The sequence below is a fragment of the Nycticebus coucang genome, chromosome 18, assembly GCF_027406575.1.
Source record: "Nycticebus coucang isolate mNycCou1 chromosome 18, mNycCou1.pri, whole genome shotgun sequence".
Classification (NCBI taxonomy): domain Eukaryota; kingdom Metazoa; phylum Chordata; class Mammalia; order Primates; family Lorisidae; genus Nycticebus; species Nycticebus coucang.
This window is the reverse complement of record NC_069797.1, coordinates 16004099-16024057: the sequence shown is the minus strand read 5'-3', so window position 1 is coordinate 16024057 and position 19959 is coordinate 16004099. Positions and strand designations below refer to the sequence as shown.

The 19959-nt window shown below is 46.5% G+C and overlaps 1 protein-coding gene across 5 annotated transcripts in view; it reads left to right on the top strand.

Annotated features, from left to right (window-relative positions):
• The window catches only part of ARHGAP44 (Rho GTPase activating protein 44), a 189314-nt gene that overhangs the window by 154390 nt on the left and 14965 nt on the right, over positions 1-19959 (top strand). For all 5 annotated transcript variants that reach the window (XM_053568021.1, XM_053568024.1, XM_053568020.1 and 2 more), the window contains exons 13-16: positions 692-772; positions 3991-4104; positions 4746-4837; positions 6868-7048. In XM_053568021.1, the coding sequence (XP_053423996.1) occupies positions 692-772; positions 3991-4104; positions 4746-4837; positions 6868-7048 (468 nt within the window). The remainder of the gene's footprint in view (positions 1-691; positions 773-3990; positions 4105-4745; positions 4838-6867; positions 7049-19959) is intronic.

Genomic DNA, 19959 nt, shown 5'->3' with positions numbered 1-19959 from the left:
AGGGGATTGGATTTCAGCCCAGCTTAGCAGGTCACAGACAGGTCTGGTTTGGGGCTGGGACATCTGGCCGTCAGTCAGAGATGGAGCTAGGGGTCACCAGCACAGTGTGAGATGGCTTGAAACTCAGAAAGAACACATCTTTAGAAGCCCTGTAAATTACGCGCTTGCATGCTGAAGTCATACAAAGCAGAGGCTGAGAGATACTTGGAAGGAGACTGTAAGAAGTGCATCCCCGGCTCCATCTCGACTGCCAGTTGTCCCACTCCAAGGCAGACCTGTCTGCGTCCTGCTGAGTTGGGTCTGAAATACAATCCCCTGTGAGGTTGGTGCTTCCCTCTGTGCCAGATGTCAAGGAACTCAAATGTAAGCATGGAGCTCCCTGACTGGTACCCTGTAGCCCTGCTGTGCCAGAGCAGGCGTCTGCCCTCTGCCCTTACCTACTCCCCAGCACAGGTTCACTTGGGAAATATGATGTGTGCAGAGTAAGTTCTGTTTGAAAAGCACAGGACAGAAGGAGAGCACCGAGAGGGAAATAATAATAACCAGTTTTTAAAATAATAATGTCCCAATGTGGTCAGTTATGATGATTGGCTCCTAGTTGTTAAATATTACTATTACGATGACTAGTTAATATAATTGCCAGTGAGACTTCATTGATTCATCATCACCCAATTTCCTATCAATTTCCCAGTATCCAGGAGCAAGATAAAAAGCTTCAGGCTCTCTGGAACGCTTGTGAAAAATTGCCGAAGGCCAATCATAACAACATCCGGTAAGTGGATTGTAGGGCTTCAGACACAGTTCCCCTGCTGCAAGTCATGGTAAGTAGCATGCACAGCCAAGGTGTGGCTTACACCGTGTGCTCTTTTAAACCTCAAACTGCCCTATCAGGCAGGGGTACTTACTACCTTTGTGCAGATAAGGAAACAGACTGAAAGTAGCTATTTGACTTTGGAGGCACTAGCTGTTGGCTAATTTAGTTAAGTACTTTGATTTGCAAGGAACAGAAGTGAATGCAGGTGATCTTAAGATGTTGGAGACTTATGGTCAAGATGTTTTTGGACACCTGGGTGAAGCTGACCCATAGTGAGTCCATGGGAAGGAGAGGCGTGGGAGAATGTTCTCCAGTGCTCCCGCATTCACAAGTCCCAGATTCCACATCTGCCTCTCACTTTTCTTGCAACCACCCAAGATTTTACTTCCCGCCATGTTGCAGCTCTTCTCCCCGTGCCTGGCTCCCTCTGTTTCACACTCGGCTCCGCTTCTCCATCGCTCTGTCTTGCCAGCACCCCTCCCAGGGCTGCACCCCTCCCAGCGCTGCGCCCCCTCCCTGCTCCTTCGTGTATAGACTTTTAGCATCAGTACCTGCTGCCATCTGCCTGATTATTTCTGTTTTCCTGTTAAAAGTCTCAAGAGTTATGGAATGACAGGTTCATACAATCCATATGAACCCAAGAGAAGTGTTTACACACCCATGTTCATTTACATGCATCATTTACTGTAGCAAGGTGGGAACCCAGATGTCCATTGCTGGATGTAGTGGAGTATGAAATTCTGATTCTTGCCACAGCAGGGACTTGGGATGAACATCGAGGACGTGATGCCACGTGAAATAAGCCAGACACATACTGTGTGATTCCACTTACGTCAAGTACCTCGAGTAGCCAGACTAAGAGAGAGAAAATAGGAGGGTTGTGTCTGGGGAAAGGGAAGGGAAGGTTGTTGTTTAATGTGCACAGAGTTCAGTGGGGGGAGATGAAATCCATCTGGACATGGATGGTAGTGATAGTTTCATGACACTGTGAACGTATGTTACGCCACTAAATCATATACCTACAAGTGGTAAAATAGTAAACTTTGTGTACATCTTACCACGATTAATAAAAAGAACCCCAGCTCAGTGCCTATGACTCAGTGAGTAGGGAGCCAGCCACATACATCAAAGCTGGCAGGTTTGAGCCCGGCCGGGGCCTGCTAAACAACAAAGACAACCTTTACCAAAAATGGCCAGGCGTTGTGGCAGGCGTCTATAGTCCCAGCTACTTGCTCCCAAGACTGAGGCAAGAGAATCGCTTAAGCCCAGGAGTTTGAGGTTGCTGTGAGCTGTGACACCACAGCACTCTACTGAGGGCTACATAGTGAGACTGTGTCTCAAAATAAATAAATAAATAAATAAAACAAAAACAATCCCAAGAGTGAGAATCAGGTCACTTCAACTGTTTAACTCATGGCGTGTTGCTGACACCAGCCAGTGGATTCACTGCCCTTGACATAGGTCCCTGGTGTCTTTGTATGCTTTGTGGCCTCCTGGAGGGCAAGGCATGGTCAGAAGTCAGGTGGAGTCACTCATCACAGTGATGGCTTAGTGACCACATGGTAGGGCCCTGCATCTGCTGCATTTTCTCCCTGGCTGACAGAAGGTGAACAACCCATCCCCTCACTGAGTCAGTTCTCTGTGAGCCAAGCAAAAAAGGGTTAGGACCACAGCCTTTTGTAACAGAGTCCAGGAGAAAATCTGTGCCCTTACAGGGTCCTGGGACTTCTTGTCAGGGCCTGGCAGATTTTTAGTGCATTTCATTGGAGCTACGTTCTGTGCCTAATTTGTGCTCTTTTTTAAAAAAATAAAGCTGTGATTCACATACTATGGCACCTTTATCATTATTTTTATGTATTTAATTTCAGATTAATATACATGTACATACATCATGGCCGTGAAGTTCATGTGCATTTTAAGTTGCACACTATTTTAAATTGCACACGAATTTTATGGCCACCCCATACCATTAGTTTATATTGTACCTTTTTAAAGTGTACAATTTAGTGGGGTTTTTTTTAATGGATTTGCAGCGTTGAGGAGCTATCACTTCTATGTAATTTTAGAACATTTTCATCACCCCAAAAGAAACCCTATTGCTATTAGCAGTCACTCACCATTTCCCCCAACCCTGTCCCTAGCAACCATTAATTCTCCTTCTGGCTCTCTACCTTTCCCATTCTGGACATAACGTATGGTCTTTCATGTCTGGCTGCTTTCATTTAGCATCATGTTTTCAGGGTTCATCTGTGTTGTGACTTGTGTCAGTAATCCCTTTTTTGGCTGTACAGTATGACACTGTTTGGGTATCCCACATTTTATTTATCTGTCCATCTTTTGATGGGTTATTTGGGTGGCTTCCATTTTTTTGGCTATTATGAATAATGCTGCAATGAAAAATTTATGTTCAGGTTCAGTGCCTGTAGCTCAGTGGGTAAGGCCCCGGCCACATACACCAGGGATGGAGGGTTCAAACCCAACCTGGGCCAGCTAAAACAACAATGGCAACTACAACAAAAAAATAGCTAGGCATTGTGGCAGGTGCTGTAGTCCCAGCTACTTGGGAGGCTGAGGCAAGAAAATCACAAAGCCCTTAAGACTTTGAGGTTGCTGTGAACTGTGACGCAACAGCACTCTATAGTGAGGCTCTGTCTCAATTAAAAAAAAAAGAAAAAAATTGTGTTCAATTTTGTGCATGGGCAGAATTTCTCTTGAATATATCTGTAGGAGTGGGATTGCTGGATCCTACGCTAAGTCTATGTTTGATTTTTTTTCTTTATTGGATCTTTCCAGAAAGCCCAGCTGAGGGTAATTCCAGGGGACACCACTCCTGGCATGCACATGTCCCTGCCAGCAACACCCCAACACTTTGTCACTTCTGCACCCAGAGGGGGAGTAGGTCATGGTCATTCTGTATTGCGACAAAAGGAAACATGATGGCTCTGTGGCCAGTGTTAGTGGAAACAGTTGTCAACATCTACCTGAGTTAAGGGCTGAGTCTCTCTATTTTGAGAAAGGGAACACGGAATTCCCATTTCCTGATGCATTACATTGTAAGTGGTGTGAGTCTCCTTGTCAGTAAGACCTGCAACGGGAGAGAAGCTTTTACTCAGGCCTTGGGGAACACGGCTGGTGCTGAGCCCTAGTTAAAGCTGGCCTTTCTGATTTCCTTTCAGATACTTGATCAAATTTTTATCCAAGCTGTCAGAATATCAAGATGTAAACAAGATGACCCCTAGTAATATGGCAATTGTTTTAGGACCCAACCTCCTGTGGCCACAGGCAGAAGGGTGAGTTCAAGGTGGGGAGGCTGTCTGGGGGCTGCAGGTGGGCTGCGGGGCCTGGAGAGGGGGCCCGGGGTGGCTGGGGCCCCGGATAACTGCTGACCACCTGTGATTTTCACATCCCATATCTATCATGGCCTGTTTCTTTTCGGGGTTGGGGAGGAGGTGCAGAATTCTATACCTTCTTTTTTGTTGTCGTCGATGGTCTCAAAGGTGTGAAGTAAGTCTTCCCGGAGCTAATCTAAGTCAGCATCAGGAGGGGAGGAAAGGGGTGAGGGACGTGATGGCACAGGTAAGGCAAGCTCTTCCAGGCCCCCTGAACACTCCGTCATCCCAGTGTCAGGATTTAGAGGGCCGGAGGACCATCCCAGGGGCAGATCAGGAGCCTGGGAGTGGTGAGAAGGAAGGCATGTTGAAGACCAGCCTATTTGTTTTGTTGTTAATGGACTTTGTTCATTTGCCCCCAGGGTTGTCCCTATTCTGTAGATGGGAAAGAGAAATTCTGAAAGGTGAAGTGCCCTTTTCAAACCCTGGTCTGCACAGTTCCAGGGCAGGGCCCTTCCCAGGCTCTGTGGCCAGAGGCCTGAGGGCCTGTCTGCTGCCTTGGCGGGTAACCCCACCCCGTCCTCCTTGCTCTGCACTTACAGGAACATCACGGAGATGATGACCACAGTGTCCCTGCAGATCGTCGGGATCGTGGAGCCCATCATCCAGCACGCAGACTGGTTCTTCCCTGGGGGTACGTGGAGCCACTGAGGGTGGGGGCAAGAGGCAGGGAGCTTTGGAAACTAAGTACTATTGCCCACGGGTTTTTGTGTCTTTGTTTGTTTGGGGACTATCGCTTGCTCTCAGCAGCCAGGCAACTCTAGGGCAGTGGCGTCATCACATCTCACTGCAACTTCAAACTCGTGGGTCCAAATGATCTTCCTACCTCTCAAAACATAGCTGGGACTATAGCTGTGCACCACTGTGCTTGGCTCATTTTTTAAATGTGTATAGACACAAGATCTCACTATGTTGCTCAAGGCTGGTCTTAAACTCATGGCCTCGAGCTATCCTCCTTCCTCAGCCTCCCAAAGTGCAAGGATTACAGGCTTGAGACACCAGCTGTTTGTTGAATTAACTCTCCTACACACACACAGAAGTACAGAAATGCGTGCTGGCACCAGGGTAAGGTCTGGTGGTAGCTTCCTGCTCTCTAATCCCTGTTTAGAGGGACATTCTAGCCTACACGCGCCCACAGTATGAACTAATCGTGTCTATGGGCTCTCCTGGTCTAACATCCACATCATGATTTCTTCCCGTCTATGAATTGTGCCACATTAGCACAGTAAGGAAAGAGAGGTCCTTTCTCTGCTCCAAACCCTTCGCTCTTTTAGATGCGGAAGGAGCCTGAGAACAGAGATGGATGGGAACATTTACTCAGCACTTACAACCACCTGGGTGCCCTGTAGCTCTCCTTTTGCTCCCTTAACCTATGTCCTTCAAGGAGCCCCTCAGCATATAATGGTGAGGCTCAAAGGCACCGAGATTTTTTTTTTCATCTGCTTCAAATTTGGGCTTTCAAGGCAACTTCCCTAAGAGGAAGATTCAGAGATGTCTGAGCCGTGGAAGCCCCATTCCATAAGCAGGTGACTTTTCAAGGCTGACAGCTTTTGAAGAGATAGCAGTAGTTACACTAAATTTGGTGTTTGCATAAAAAAAAAAAAAATTGGTATCATACCTTATGTTTGACAGATATTAAGGGAATGCTTCTGGCTGTGTGACAGCAGCCGTTAACAGATATGAGGATAAAATGTTATAGTTTTGTGCTCTATCCTCTAGAGCAGCGGTTCTCAACCTGTGGGTCACGACCCACAGGAACTGTATTAAAGGGCCGCGGCATTAGGAAGGTTGAGAACTGCTGCTCTAGAGCTAAACAAATGACTCCTGATCTGACATTGAAGAAGTTTAGTTATCTTTCTTTTGCTTTATGTGTTTTGACTGTGAGAGCTCCAAATTGCTGATTTCTGAAGAATTCTGTGATGACACAAAAAGTTAGGTGGACGTAGGAAATCAAGCTAACAAAGGAAACTAGATGGGCGTTGAAGGCAGTGGTTCTGTAGGCCCTGTGGGTGACCTAGCTTGGCACCCTCGCAGACAAGACAGAACTGTGCAGAGCCAGCTCATCCCAACTGACCAGGAAAGGATGGGATGAGTACATCTGGGCACTGCTTTGACAGCCAACAAACAGCCTTGATGAAATCTCATACCATTTCTAACCTTTTTAATTTCTTTGGTTTTCCAGAAAGACATTATCATCATTCTCTAATTTTATTTTCTTGACTAATTTCACTGGCCAGCATTTCTCAAATAGTGTTAAATAATATTGATGATAGTGGGCATTGTCATTTTTTCCTGATTTGATTGGGACTGCTCTGAGGTTTCACTCTGAAGCATGAGGTTTGAGAAAGATAATTCTGTCTGTTTCAGAAGGTATCCATCTATCCTGTTATAACTAAGGTTTTTTTTTTAATCACAAACATCATTTATTAAATGCCTGCCTTTATTAAACACATTAAATCACATGTGTTCTCATCTTTGGCCTACTAAATATGATGAATTATGTTAATAAGGTGAATTAACATCAATAGATTAGCTAATGTGGCACCGGAGGATGATTTTTCCTAGGGGGTAACCTGTGAAGGAAGTGTCTGCTCATTCCTCTCCCGGCCAGGAAGGGTGCGACAGACCAAAAGTTTACCTATACCGATTCTTTCTTTTCTGCAGAGATAGAGTTCAACATTACAGGCAATTATGGGAGTCCAGTACACGTGAACCATAATGCCAACTACAGCTCAATGCCCTCCCCAGACATGGACCCTGCTGACCGGCGCCAGCCCGAGCAGGCCCGCCGGCCCCTCAGCGTCGCCACAGATAACATGATGCTGGAGTTTTACAAAAAGGATGGGTATGACCTGGTGTCCCTTTCTCAGCATTGGGGATTGGGGGAGTGGTGGGAGGTGGAGGTAAGATGTAAGAGAAACAGAATTATAGGAAGGCTGTACTTACTCTCAGCAGCTTGGAGGACTGGTAGCAATGAAACTGCCACTTCAGCCTTGATGCCTTCATCTGCACTCTCCTGAGTGAGTTTATTGGGCTGGCTTCGCTTTGGGCCAGAAGTAAATGCAGGCTTCTTTGCCAACACAGTTGAGATTGGTATCAACTAGTTCTCATCAGAAGAAATAAAAGTCGGTCAACAAGGGGAATTCAAAAAAATACATAATCACCTTATTTGGACTCAAAATGTATATATGCATATCAATTCTCAAATTTTCAGCGGTTTTAGTTTTATTATAGATCTGCCCATTTACATCCTTGCACAAAGAATACCTTTATTTTATTTATTTATTTATTTTGAGATAGAGTGTCACTTTGTCACCCTTGGTAGAGTGCCATGGTGTCTTACTTAGCTCACCGCAACCTCAAACTCCTGGGCTTAAGCGATTCTCGTGCCTCAGACTCCCAACTAGCTGGGACTACAGGTGCCTACCACAACGCCTGGCTATTTTTAGAAACAAGGTCTCACTCTGGCTCAGGCTGGTTTACTCAAGCAATCCACCTGCCTTGGTGTTCCAGAGTGCTAGGATAACAGGCGTGAGCCACCACACCCAGCGAGGAATACCTTTAATTGCATACTTTAACATTCCTGTTTCAGTCTCTTTAAAATAGAGAGAAAACCTAAAACTCAAAGCAGTCTCAGTGTAAAATATCTCCAGGTTTTTAAGATGTTTTCCTATCTTTTATTATTTTTTTTTGTAGAGACAGAGTCTCACTGTACTGCCCTCGGGTAGAGTGCCGTGGCATCACACAGCTCACAGCAACCTCCAACTCCTGGGCTTAGGCAATTCTCCTGCCTCAGCCTCCCGAGTAGCTGGGACTACAGGCGCCCGCCACAACGCCCGGCTACCTATCTTTTATTATTAACACTTGCACCTATTTTGATGTAGTGGGTTAAGAGAGTCATAAGTGCATTCGATTTAGTTTGCATAGCAACAACTGTCCCCATACTCATATTAAATATTTAACTACATTGTATAGTTCATGTAACGAGTAGAGTGGGCCTAACCAGGCTTCCTGCCGAGCACAGCTGACTCATGGTGGGCCCCAACCAGTTACGGCAGGCAGAGGATGTGGACGTGTGGAGTGTTCAGACGATGCAGGCATCAGGGAAGATGTCTTACAGAAAGAGCGGGTTGCACTGGTTGATCAGCCAAGCCAGTGAAGTAAACCTTGGTTAGGAATGAAAAATCACTATGGTAAAATGCAGTTTTGCAGCTGCTCCTTAAGGATAGATGGGGGTCTGAGAAATGCAGGCAATAGGAAGTTAAGTAGCTGCATCCCTCCCCTGTCCTGACAGGCCCCTGGGCAGCCAGCAAGATCTGGCTGAAAGGCCGATGGCCTAAAGGGCTTCGGAGGGAGGCCCTTCTTTCTGAATGGACGTTGGCATTGGAGACCTAGAGTTGGCAGAGAGGACCTAGTCCTGTTTCTTGGAATGATGGTGGAGTCTTCAGAATGTGGCATCCCTTTTTCTGTTACCTTACTTATCGGGGATAATTTGCTTCTGAGGCAGATGGAAGCTGTTTGTGTGCACTGTGCTCGTGTTTGTTGTTTTCCATCCAGTGGGGAAAGAAAACATGGAACTTCTTAGAAATGTAAGTGTGTCAAAAGAATCGGAAAGACAGAGACAACGAGAGAGTTACTGGAGTTTGTTTTTAAATCTTGTTCCAAGTAACTCAGTTCCTTTGTGAAATCACTGTAAGCTGAGGGGATGCTCATGCGGGTCACCTCCAGGCCTGGCCAGGCAATAGAGAATTTCTGCTGTTTGGGACCAGGTGTTTCTGCATCAAAAGTGTGCACCTCCATCCTCTTGCTAGACCTGGCGTGATTCTCGGCATTCCCCATAGAGCAACCCAAATGGGCTCAAAGAGGGAGTGTTATCACCCTGGAAGCTTTGGGGTATTTGTAATGTGCTGGCTACTTTGGGCAGACAGGTGCAAATGTCCCATCTCTGATAAAGTTGTCTTGCTTAAGAATGTTGTAAATGATACACCCATTCCATGCTATTCCCATGTAAAGTTGAAACTGCCACCATCTACTTTAAGAGTGTAGGGAAAGCACTGTGTAAGTTGTTGCACATGAAGTAAAATGTATTTTCTGCATTGTTAAAGTTATATCACATATTAAATTCTATGGAAGTCCAATCAGTTCAGGGTGACCCCGAGTTGTCTGGGGTTTATGGCCTCTATACACATATTTTCAGGTGCAGTGAGTTTGTGGAAGATCATTTCTTAAGTGATTCTAATCGAAATAGAAAACTAAGGTTGTCAGTGTTTTGTGAGAAAGGGAAGGAATTTGTGTCCACAGAGTTGCTATGTTATCTTAGACATATGAGAGCAATTCTATACCCATTTCTGGCCTTTTAAAATCTATGAAATGCATTTTAAAGCTTTCAAACCACCCATAGAAAAGACTGAAAAATTAAAGCTTGTGGAAGTTTTTTGGCTAGATTAAAAAAGAAATATGAATTATATATTAATAAAGCTATGACTTAAGAAAGGGCGGAAAGTTTGGGGCACAAGAACCAGATAAAATTAGAAGGAAATGATAAGTTTCCGTCTGCATCAGTGGTATTTTTCTAATAGCTAATGGCTATTAGTCCTAGACAGCACAGCTTACTCCCCTACCCCCACCCCCGGACTCTGGGCATGGATCCTGATGACTTTCCAATTCATGATGACACAGGAGGCTGAGTTTCTTCAGGGAGTCCTGGGTCAGATTCTGGAGTTTAATGACACTTTTCATCTTTTTGGTAGGCAGAATAATGTCTCCCACCAAAAAAAATAATAACAGGTCCTAAACCCTAGAACTTGTACATAATATCTTATTTGGTAAAAAGATCTTTGTGATTAGAATAAAGATCTTTAAATCAGGAGATTATTCTAGAGTATTGGGGTAAGCGTCATGTAACATCACACATGTCCTTCTAAGACGGGATTGGAGAGAGATTTTCCCGCACACACAGAGGAGGACAACTGAACCTGGAGCTGAGAGATCTGAAGATGTGGCCACAAGCCATAGAACATCTACAGCCCCAGAAGCCAGAAGCACAGCACAGACTCCACCCTGGAGCTTCTAGAGGGAGCACAGCCCCGCCAACTCCTTCTTTTCAGCTCAGTGACACTGATTCTGGACTTCTGGCCTCTAGAACTGTGAAGGATATAAACAATTTCTCTTGTCTATAAACATTGCGTACTTGTTACAGACACAGGAAGCCAGTACTGCTGACGAGAGCCTAGTGTGACAGCAGCCCAGCTGACCACTGCAGCTGCACACGAGAGCCTGGTGTGACGGCAGCCCAGCCGACCACTACAGCTGCACACAGAGCCTGTTGTGACGGCAGCCCAGCCGACCACTGCAGCTGCACACAGAGCCTGGTGTGACGGCAGCCCAGCCGACCACTGCAGCTGCACACAGAGCCTGGTGTGACGGCAGCCCAGCCGACCTCTGCAGCTGCACATGAGAGCCTGGTGTGACGGTAGCCCAGCCGACCACTGCAGCTGCACACAGAGCCTGGTGTGACGGCAGCCCAGCCGACCACTGCAGCTGCACACAGAGCCTGGTGTGACGGCAGCCCAGCCGACCACTGCAGCTGCACACAGAGCCTGGTGTGACGGCAGCCCAGCCGACCACTGCAGCTGCACACAGAGCCTGGTGTGACGGCAGCCCAGCTGACCACTGCAGCTGCACACAGAGCCTGGTGGTGTAATGGTAGGCGGTGCTTAGGTCGTCCTCCTGTTGAGCGTTGGGATCGGATTCCCCTCCCTTCCGCTGTGAGTGGCCTTACTGATTTGCTTGTCTGATAGATATGATGTGGCAGAAGTGATGTTCTGGGACTCATGAGGCTACATCAGAAGAAGCCTTGTAGATTCTCCCTGGGTGTCTGGGAGACACTAACTCTCGGCACTCAGCCCCAGCAGTGCACGAAGCTGACAACCGGCACAACCTCCCAGCTCTGAGAGCGAGTCACCTGGGAGTCATCAGCTCAAGTCAGACCATCTCAGCCAGTGCTGTGTGGTGCAGACAAGCCATCCTTGCCAGGCCTGCGAAAACTGTGAAGATTTGTGAGAACTTTGGAGACATTTGTTACATCACCAAGTTAGAACAAACTTTAAAACAGAGTGAGAGAGGATACTGTTGTCCTGTGCCCCTGCCTCCCAAATCCTCCCATGTGATTTAATTGGCCCGGCCTGGGTTTGGTCTGTCTTCAGACTACTCCAGATGATACTAACGTGCATCTAAGTGTTGTGAGCTGAATAACTGTGCCATTCTGAAAAAGAATTAGGCAGTGGTATGATTTTTCTTTTTTATTTTGATACAGAGTCTCACTATGTCGCCCTGAGTACAGTGATGTTGTATCACAGTTCACAGCAACCTCAAATTCTTGGGCTTAAGCGATTCTCTTATCTCAGCCTCCAAGTAGCTGGAACTACAGGTGCCCACCACATCGCTTGGCTAGCTTTTTTTTTGTTCCTACTTTTAGTAGAGACAGGTTCTCTCCAACTCCTGGACTCAGGCAATCCAGCTGCCTTGGCCTCTCAAAGTGCTAAGATTACAGATATGAGCCACTGTACCCAGCCAGTGGTATAATTTTTTTACCTTATCAAACCTTTCTACTGGCCAGGTGTAGTGGCACACACCTGTAATCCTAGTTCTCTGGGATGATGAGGTAGAAGGATTGCTTGAGCTCAGCAGTTTGAGACTACCCTGAGCACAGTTAAGCCTCATCTCTACAAAAAAATAGAAGCATTAGCCGGCATGGTGGCTCACACCTATAGTCCCAGCTACTGAGGAGGCTGAGGCAAGGAGGATCACCTGATCCCAGGAGTTTGAGGTTGCTGGGAGCTATGATAACACCATTGCACTCTAGCCTGGGCAAAAGCCAGACCCTGTCTCAAAAACAAAACAAAACCTCAAAACTTTCTACAATCGTTGGTGTGACATACAGATTGTCCTAATGCTGCCAACCTTCAGAGCAACCAAGTATGACAGAGCAACCAAGCTGCCACCTAGAAATTTTTTGGTGCAGGTTACTTCTTTTATTGTCTTTTCTATTCGTATTGCTTTATAGAATAGTAAAGTTTGTATCTTAGTTTGTTAGTCCTAAATAAGAAATGAAAGAAACCTTACACATCCCTTCTGTTTTCTGACAGGGGGACAATTCATAGTCAACTTTTTTTTTTTTTTTTTGTAGAGACAGAGTCTCACTTTATCGCCCTCGGTAGAATGCCATGGCATCACACAGCTCACAGCAACCTCCAACTCCTGGGCATAATCAACTTTAATATTTAATTATTTTGCCACTGCTTTCAGAAGAGTTGGCCAAAATGTCTATACTTTTTTGCTTGTTGGCCAGGAGGCGTCCAAGAGGCAGCAGTGGGCTTTGTTTGGACTCTAAGCACTTGTCAGATGCCTCCACTGGCCACATCCGCGACAGAGTCTGGATGAGCTTGGCCAGAACTGTTGAGGGCCCTGTGGAGAAGCCCAGAGGCGAGAATGGAAACGGCATCGGTGATTCAGCCCTCATCCTAGCCTCATGTCTGCACCCTCAGGTGGCTGTCACCTTCCCCTTATCCTCCTCCTCTCTGCCTCGACTCTCCCTGAAAGTTGCCAGAGTGAGACTCTGCGGACACAGTTGAAGGACCAGGACTGCCTGGTCCCCATCTCCATCTGGAGTTTCCTTGGCACCCTTTCCTGGCTGCCTCTGTGCTTCGTTCAGCGCTGGCCCCTGCTCTCTGAACTTGTCCTGCTGGCTTGTCCATCTGTCCCTTTGTCCCTGCTTAGTTCTAGCAGTTCACGGCCTGAAACCCACCAATGGGTGTGGCAAGGCCTTGACAGCACCTTTGTGAAGCTACCCACAGACGCAGGAGCTATCAGTCTATTCACGGAGGTCCAGTCACTTCAGGTCTCAGAAGACTGACATGTAGCTCCTCCTTCCAAGCTTAAAACCAGACACTCCTGCCCCATTTCACCAGCTCCATCATGTTCTGCTCCTCAGAGGTTCCCCGCCAGAGCCAGTTGACAGCTGCCCAAAAAGTCTATGGGGACATTAACACCGGGGTTAGTGGTCTCCCTTGGAGCTCAGTGTAGCGTGCGACCCGTTCTCAGACTCACCTCAGAGTTGCTGTGCTCTGGGTCTTTAACCTAGATGTTTAGTGGTTTAGGAAAGGCACACTTTATTGAGAGTGCTCTAGAATAATCTGAACTAGGCTCTGTGGAATACTAGTTTCCACCAATTATTATGTTACAAGGTGGGGGTGGGGGTGGAGTCTGATGTCTGATGAGTTCCCAAAACACACGATTCAACCAATTTAAACCAGCTTCTTCAGTATGTGACTTCCTAGAGTCCACTCCATGCTGTCACAGGCCACAGATCTCTACAAGCCGGCCATGTTGGCCTCATTTCCCCAACTTATTAAATCATGAAGCCTGAGATAAACAGAACCAGGGCTGCGGATCCTACAGTGGAGGGATGAATAGCCTATGGAAGATGAAACCCTGAAAGGGTCACATCCTGGAAGAGTGATGTTGTATTTCACCTCAGTGCCTGAACCCCTGATAAGATGGGCTAACCTGGAGGGTCATCTGCATACGGATGGAAAATCAGACTCACGTTTTGGTTTAGCCTTGTCCAGGTGGAACTTGGAGAGGCCTCCCCTCAGCTTCCTCTCCTGAGGACTTGTGTATTTTTGAATGCTGGCTGTGGGTCTGAAATGTTCAGAGTATTTTGGCCTTTGTTTCTGAGGAGGTTAAGATACTTGGTTGCTAATTATTGAGAAGTTATTCCCACAAGAGCTAGAAAATTCCCAGTTCAGGCCTCACAGGTCCTGTCTCCTCATATAAGTAAGATAAGGAATTTTTGCCCTCCAGGACATCCGCTGACCCCAGTCAGTCCCAGGCACCGCCTTAGGGCCTTGACATCCCTGTACTTCCAAGTTCTCTGGAGATGTTCAGGAAGCTGCTAGGTTTTCTTGTCTCCTTGTTCTTGGCCGGCCTTTGTCAAATGTAACTGATCTCTAGAGCAAAAACCAACACCATCCAAATCTCTACAGACTTGAACACTTAGCAGCCTTGTATTGGCTGACACCTCCTCTGGCTGGGATTCTTCCTGACCAGGATTCAAAAATAGCACCATGGCATAGTGGATGTCTATCCTTCAGAGGGAAAAACCCCAGGCGGCTAGCCTCCTGACAGCAGTTACCTAGAATGGTCCACAGCATACTCCTGCTCAGGGAGAAGGGTGTGCTACCTGTACACACCTGTTTTTCTTGGAGCTGGGATCTCCTAAATTTCAGAGTTTTTTTTTTTTCTTTCTTTCTTTTCTCTTTTATTCTTCTCTTCCTTCTTTTCCTTATTCCTCACCCCTCACCCCCCACCCCCCACCCCCAGGTCAGGACTTTGTCTCTTGTCAAGTTTGTAGGGTTGCCATCCAGGAAGGACAGAAGGTTATTGTATTATCTCAAGGGCTGGGCACTAGCCAGGGTTGGAGTCATAAATTGAAAGATCCTAACCTGGGCCAGGTGTGGTGCCTCACGTTTGTAATCCTACCACTCTGGGAGGCTGAGGCAGGTGCATTACTTGAGCTTAGGAGTTTGAGACCAGCCTGAGCAAAAGTAAGACCCCATCCCCATGAAAAATAAATGAAACCAGCCAGGCATTGTGGCAGGTGCCTGTAGCCCCAGCTACTCGGGAGGCTGAGGTAGGAAGATCACTTAAGCCCAAAAGTTTGAGGTTGCTGCAAGCTGTGACAGCACCATACTCTACCCAGGGTGATAGAGTGAGTGTCTACCTCAAAAAAATAAAAATTAAGGCTCGGCGCTGGTTGCTCAGTGGTTAGGGTGTTGGCCACATACACTGTGGCTGGTGGGTTCAAATCCGGCCCGGGCCTGCCAAACAATAATGACAACTGCAACAAAAAAAATAACTGGGCATTATGGCAGGCACCTGTAGTCCCAGCTACTTGGGTGGCTGAGGCAAGAGAATGGCTTAAGCCCAAGAGGTTGAGGTTGCTATGAGCTATGACACCATGGCACTCTGCTGAGGGTAACATAGTAAGGCTCTGTCTCCAAAAATAAATAAATAAATAAAATAAAAATAAATAAATAAAAATTAAAAGCGAGATGCCACTTCATTTCTAATATCAAGGAGACATTTCTAGGTATTCTTACTTCTCCCTGCTCACACTGTATGCAAAGAATAACCCTATAAATAGCCTTATACGAAAGGCCAAATTCTGCTTACTGACCCTCTGAATGCCCCAGTTTCTTTATATGCAAAATGGGGAAATACTAATCTCAAAATGATGAAATGTTACTGTGAAGTGTTTAGAACAATGCTCAGCACATGGTACAGGTTAGCTGTTTTTTATGAATAGTACGTGAACCAGATTTTTAGCCACATTCTCATGTGTTTTTAAGACAGCAACAGGGCTGGGCCTACTTTTGCACTGTTGAAGCATCTAGGAAAAGCCTTTTTTTTTTTTTTTTTTCCAATCTTAAGTACTTGAGTGTTTTTATTTTGTCTTCAACTTACCATGAGCAACTGAGCTAATTCTGTAGCACAAAATCTATTAAAATCAAAAGAATCTGGCCGAGGACAACTGAAGGTTGGCTTCAGGAGGCTCCCCTGGTATGAGAAACCCTCTGTAGACAGGATATGTGGCCCTTCCTGGCTGGGTCTCCTGCACCCAGCACAGTTTGTTTTCCAAAGAACCTTTCAGCCAAGTCAACCATATTTTGTGGGGGCGGGGACAGAGTCTCACTCTTTTGCCCTGGGTAGAGTGCTGTGGTGTCATCATAGCCCACAGTAATCTCAAAATCCTGGGTTCAAGTGATCCCTCTGCCTCAGCCTCCCTAGTAGCTGGGACTACAAGACTGTACCACCACATCCGACTAGTTTTTCTATTTTTAGTAGAGATGGGGTGTCTCTTCCTCAGGCTGGTCTCAAAAATCTTCTAACCTCCGCCCTCCAGAGTGCTATGATTATAGGTGTGAGCCACCACACCCAGCCAGCCAAGCAGACCTTTATCCTTGCCTTCTTTGCTGCCCCAACTTAGATTGGGCAGTAAGTGTTAGGAAGATTTGTAAGGACCCTTCCCTTTATTTTTCTGTTTCTAAAGCCTACAGTCATCTAAGTAGGCTTTCAGCATCCCCTCCTCTGAAACCCATATTAGCCCATCTAACTTACCAAGCCCTAAAAGACTAAGGTACTTTTGGGGAAAAGGACTGATAAGTACCTCTATTCCTTGTTCTTTGTTCCCTTCTCTACTTTGGGGGAGAACCCACCCCCAAATCTTTTTATGTTTAGGGCTAGCATGAGGAGGGGAAGAAATTTGATGGCAGGCCCCCTAAATCCAGGGACATAACCCCAGAGGGGTCTTCCCAATATCTCCATCTCATGCTGTGTCTAATGCACTGATACCGTATCCTCTTCCCCTTGCCAAACATATTTTAGACTTGAGTTCACTCTGTTTCTTTCTCCAAATGGGTTTTTTCTTTTAATGAAATGTACCTGGCTCATAGTATAAAGACACAGTGCTATTGTTGGCATCACTACTTAGCGATTTCTCAGTAAGGGCTAAGGACGTTTTGCACTTGATTCTGCTGATTCCTTACAACAACCTTAAGGGGGACAGATATGTTACTACTTTGATTTTACAGAGGGTGATCAGAGAATAACCAGAGATAACTCTTCCATATCATACAGTTAGGAATTAGAAAATCAGGGATTTAAACCCACATTCCTGTGCCGAGCAGGAAAGGGTGTCATATCACCACATTACACACAAACCAGCCACTGGGCCTTTATATTTTCTCCATCAAGATGATATTTAATTCTCTGAGCCAATATCTTGTCAGCCCCATAAAACACGATTTGCTTAGCTAGCGAGACCTCTTATTGCACACAGCTTGTGTTTTCATCTTTTACACCCCACTACAACCCCTGGTGCGACCACTCAGCTCCTGTGGCCAGGTCACAGTACAAGGGTGAGCTAAGTCTATCTTAGCACTCAATAATTGGCAAGTTACCCTCATGGAAATGCTGAAAGTGGGGAGGGAGGTAATAGCCTCATTCTGTAGATTAGGAGTCAGCTGTACCAGATCAGTGAATACTTAACACACCATTGACCGGTCACAAGTTAGCCGGTAACATGGACAGTTTCTGCATAAAATTGCTGGTCAGCAACGTGTTAAGAGGTTAGACACTCTAAGTGATTCGGTATTATAAGCACCTGAGAGATGAGGAGGGGAGAAAGAATAAAATAGGCTGAGTTTGGGACAACTGGGAATTGAGACTGGGAGCAGGGAATCAGGGAACAGCTGCTAGGGTAACACATTGTTGACTGGCATTTTTACTTAGAAACTGTCTGTGTTACAGGGTAACTCGTGACCAGTCAGCAATGTGTTAACTGGGACCGTAGGCCTGGGTCATTCCAGAACCTATTCTGTGATACAGTCTTGTGAAAAATGCAGAAGTGTGCATTATGAGAAATGCCATGCACACATAAGGCACTGGTAAGCAGCAGGGACCGCAGCCATGCAGCTGGGACCGCAGTGGGGCTTCCCTGCCAAAGTGAAGACTTGTCATCTGGCTCACCCTCTATGAATCTCAATGGGGAGCAGTGACAGCTCTGGGATGCCTGTCGCTGTCTCCTCACCCTGAGAGAGTAGTCGGTAATGAACATCTCAGATCAGACCCTCAAATTCCACAGCCTGTCCACCTCCTGCCAGGAGAGAGGCTTGCCTCAGGTCACCTCCTGGACTCTGCCTCCTGCTTACTGATTTCCAAACTCTTTGCTTCTTGGAGATCTTTCCTGGCCTCAGGCTTCTTGCCTTCACCTTGATTCAGCTATAAAGAGATCCGAAAGCCATGTTGCTTTCGAGTTTTATCTTTGACATCCAGACTGGCCTTGGGTATCCATACAGTCATTCCTACCGGAGTCAATTGTTTTTAATTAATTCCATGTCCGTTTTGCTCCTCTCTTAAGAAACACAAGCAGTTCTTTGATGCCGGCTGCTGTTGCTTCTGTATGTGATAAAATAATGAACAGAAATGTGTGAAATGCTGATAAAACTTTCTGGTTGGATGCTCCCATCTGTCCCTTTCTTGGCAGCATGCTGAGCAGTGTTATAATTTCTGTCTTTGGGTTGAGTTTTATCTAGACATTCGGAAGGTTAAATGTACGTTCAGGCCTCCAGGAGCATTGGTGCTGCCTCTGTGACGATTCTGTAAAGGTTGTGTTATTGTTTGAAAATGCTAGTGAGCAGTCAGTGGGCGTTCCCTGTTGATGTGGGTGCTGCCTCCCATGAGAAGGTCATTTCAGCTGGGGAATTGGTAATGCCCTTCAGCACTACAGTCTCTGTAGCAAAACAGGGGTGGTACATTGAGCCAGTATTTCTCTGTTGCTGACATTTTGCCAGTGATACTTATCAGGTCTTACCTGGCACCTACCCCATGCCCAGGCCGGCACCTTCCCTCACTAAAAACCAGGGAAAGATCAGTGGGGAGCCTGGTGTCTGAGGTTACTATTGCCAGAAGATGACACCAGAAATAGAAGGCATCCCCCACCAGCTCTGGCCCAGGCTTCCCCCAAAGTGGGAAAAAGCTTTCCAAGGAGAAGAGAATGGGGCAAGGAAGAGAAGATGTGAGGGGCTTACATTCTTTAGGGCTCCTTTAGCTGTTCACCACAGGAAACATCTTGCACACCTGCCACCCTCACCAACCACTGCAACTTAGTGGATCAGTTCCCTTCCCAAGTGAAGTGTTGGGCTTTTTGTTCTTTCCATGCTGATAATTTCTGATGCCTAGAGAGCATAGTTTGACAATCCTCAAACAGACAATCCTCTGCTGTCCACCAGGGTGCAGAACTGGACACTCCCCCAATCTTAAGTGGCCTCCAGGAGTATTTCTGGGCATCCTATAGAAAACATTTATAGAGCAAGGTTCTCAGACCCAAGATGACTTAAAAGGTGATGGGTTTAGGAAAGACACATCCCTCCCCTTCCCCCATCCCAGATGACTCCTGAAGCCATCCAGGGACCACGAGAAGCTCTGACAATGGCAGTAGACATGGACCCTTCTCTGGTGACCCTAAGGCAGAGAGGTGTCAGGAAGTTGTCCCACTGCAGGGTGTGCTGTTTTCAATATCACTTTCCTTTCCTTGCCCCTCACTGCAGGCTCCCTCCTGAGGCACAGTTCCTTAAAGGACCCAAATCCTACCCACTACAGCCAAATCTCTATACTTGAACTGTTTTTTTTTTTTTTTTTCAATCTTGCCATACTTCTACAAGGTAAAGGTGTCCTTTGTAGGTGGGCAGGGTGTTATGGTGTAATAGCTTTTTTCTTCTGACCAGTGTAGATGACCATTTGGTAGGGGAAAGGTGAGAGTGAGTGTGTGACAGTCATAACCCTGCCCCGCTGTGCATAAGCCATAGAGATCAGTGCTGGCCGGGAGTGTGTGTCTTCTCCCAGCGTGAATGTGCATCCTTCCCTTAGTATTAGAAACGTGAGCTCTTCTTAGTCAGTGGAGCCCTTAATGACGGATCTTAGTACCAATGCCTCCTGCACCAGAGAAGCTCAGCTCCCTTCTAGGCCCAATAATGCAGAAGTGAGCAGGTTGTTTCTGCCAGTGTCTTTCTCCCTCTGCCTCCTGTGCTCCGCATTACACCCACAGATCTTCCAATATTCTCCATATTCCCCTGTGCACCAGGGATAGCATGAGTTTCACCCACACAAATAGAAGAGTCACTTGAACTTGAACCC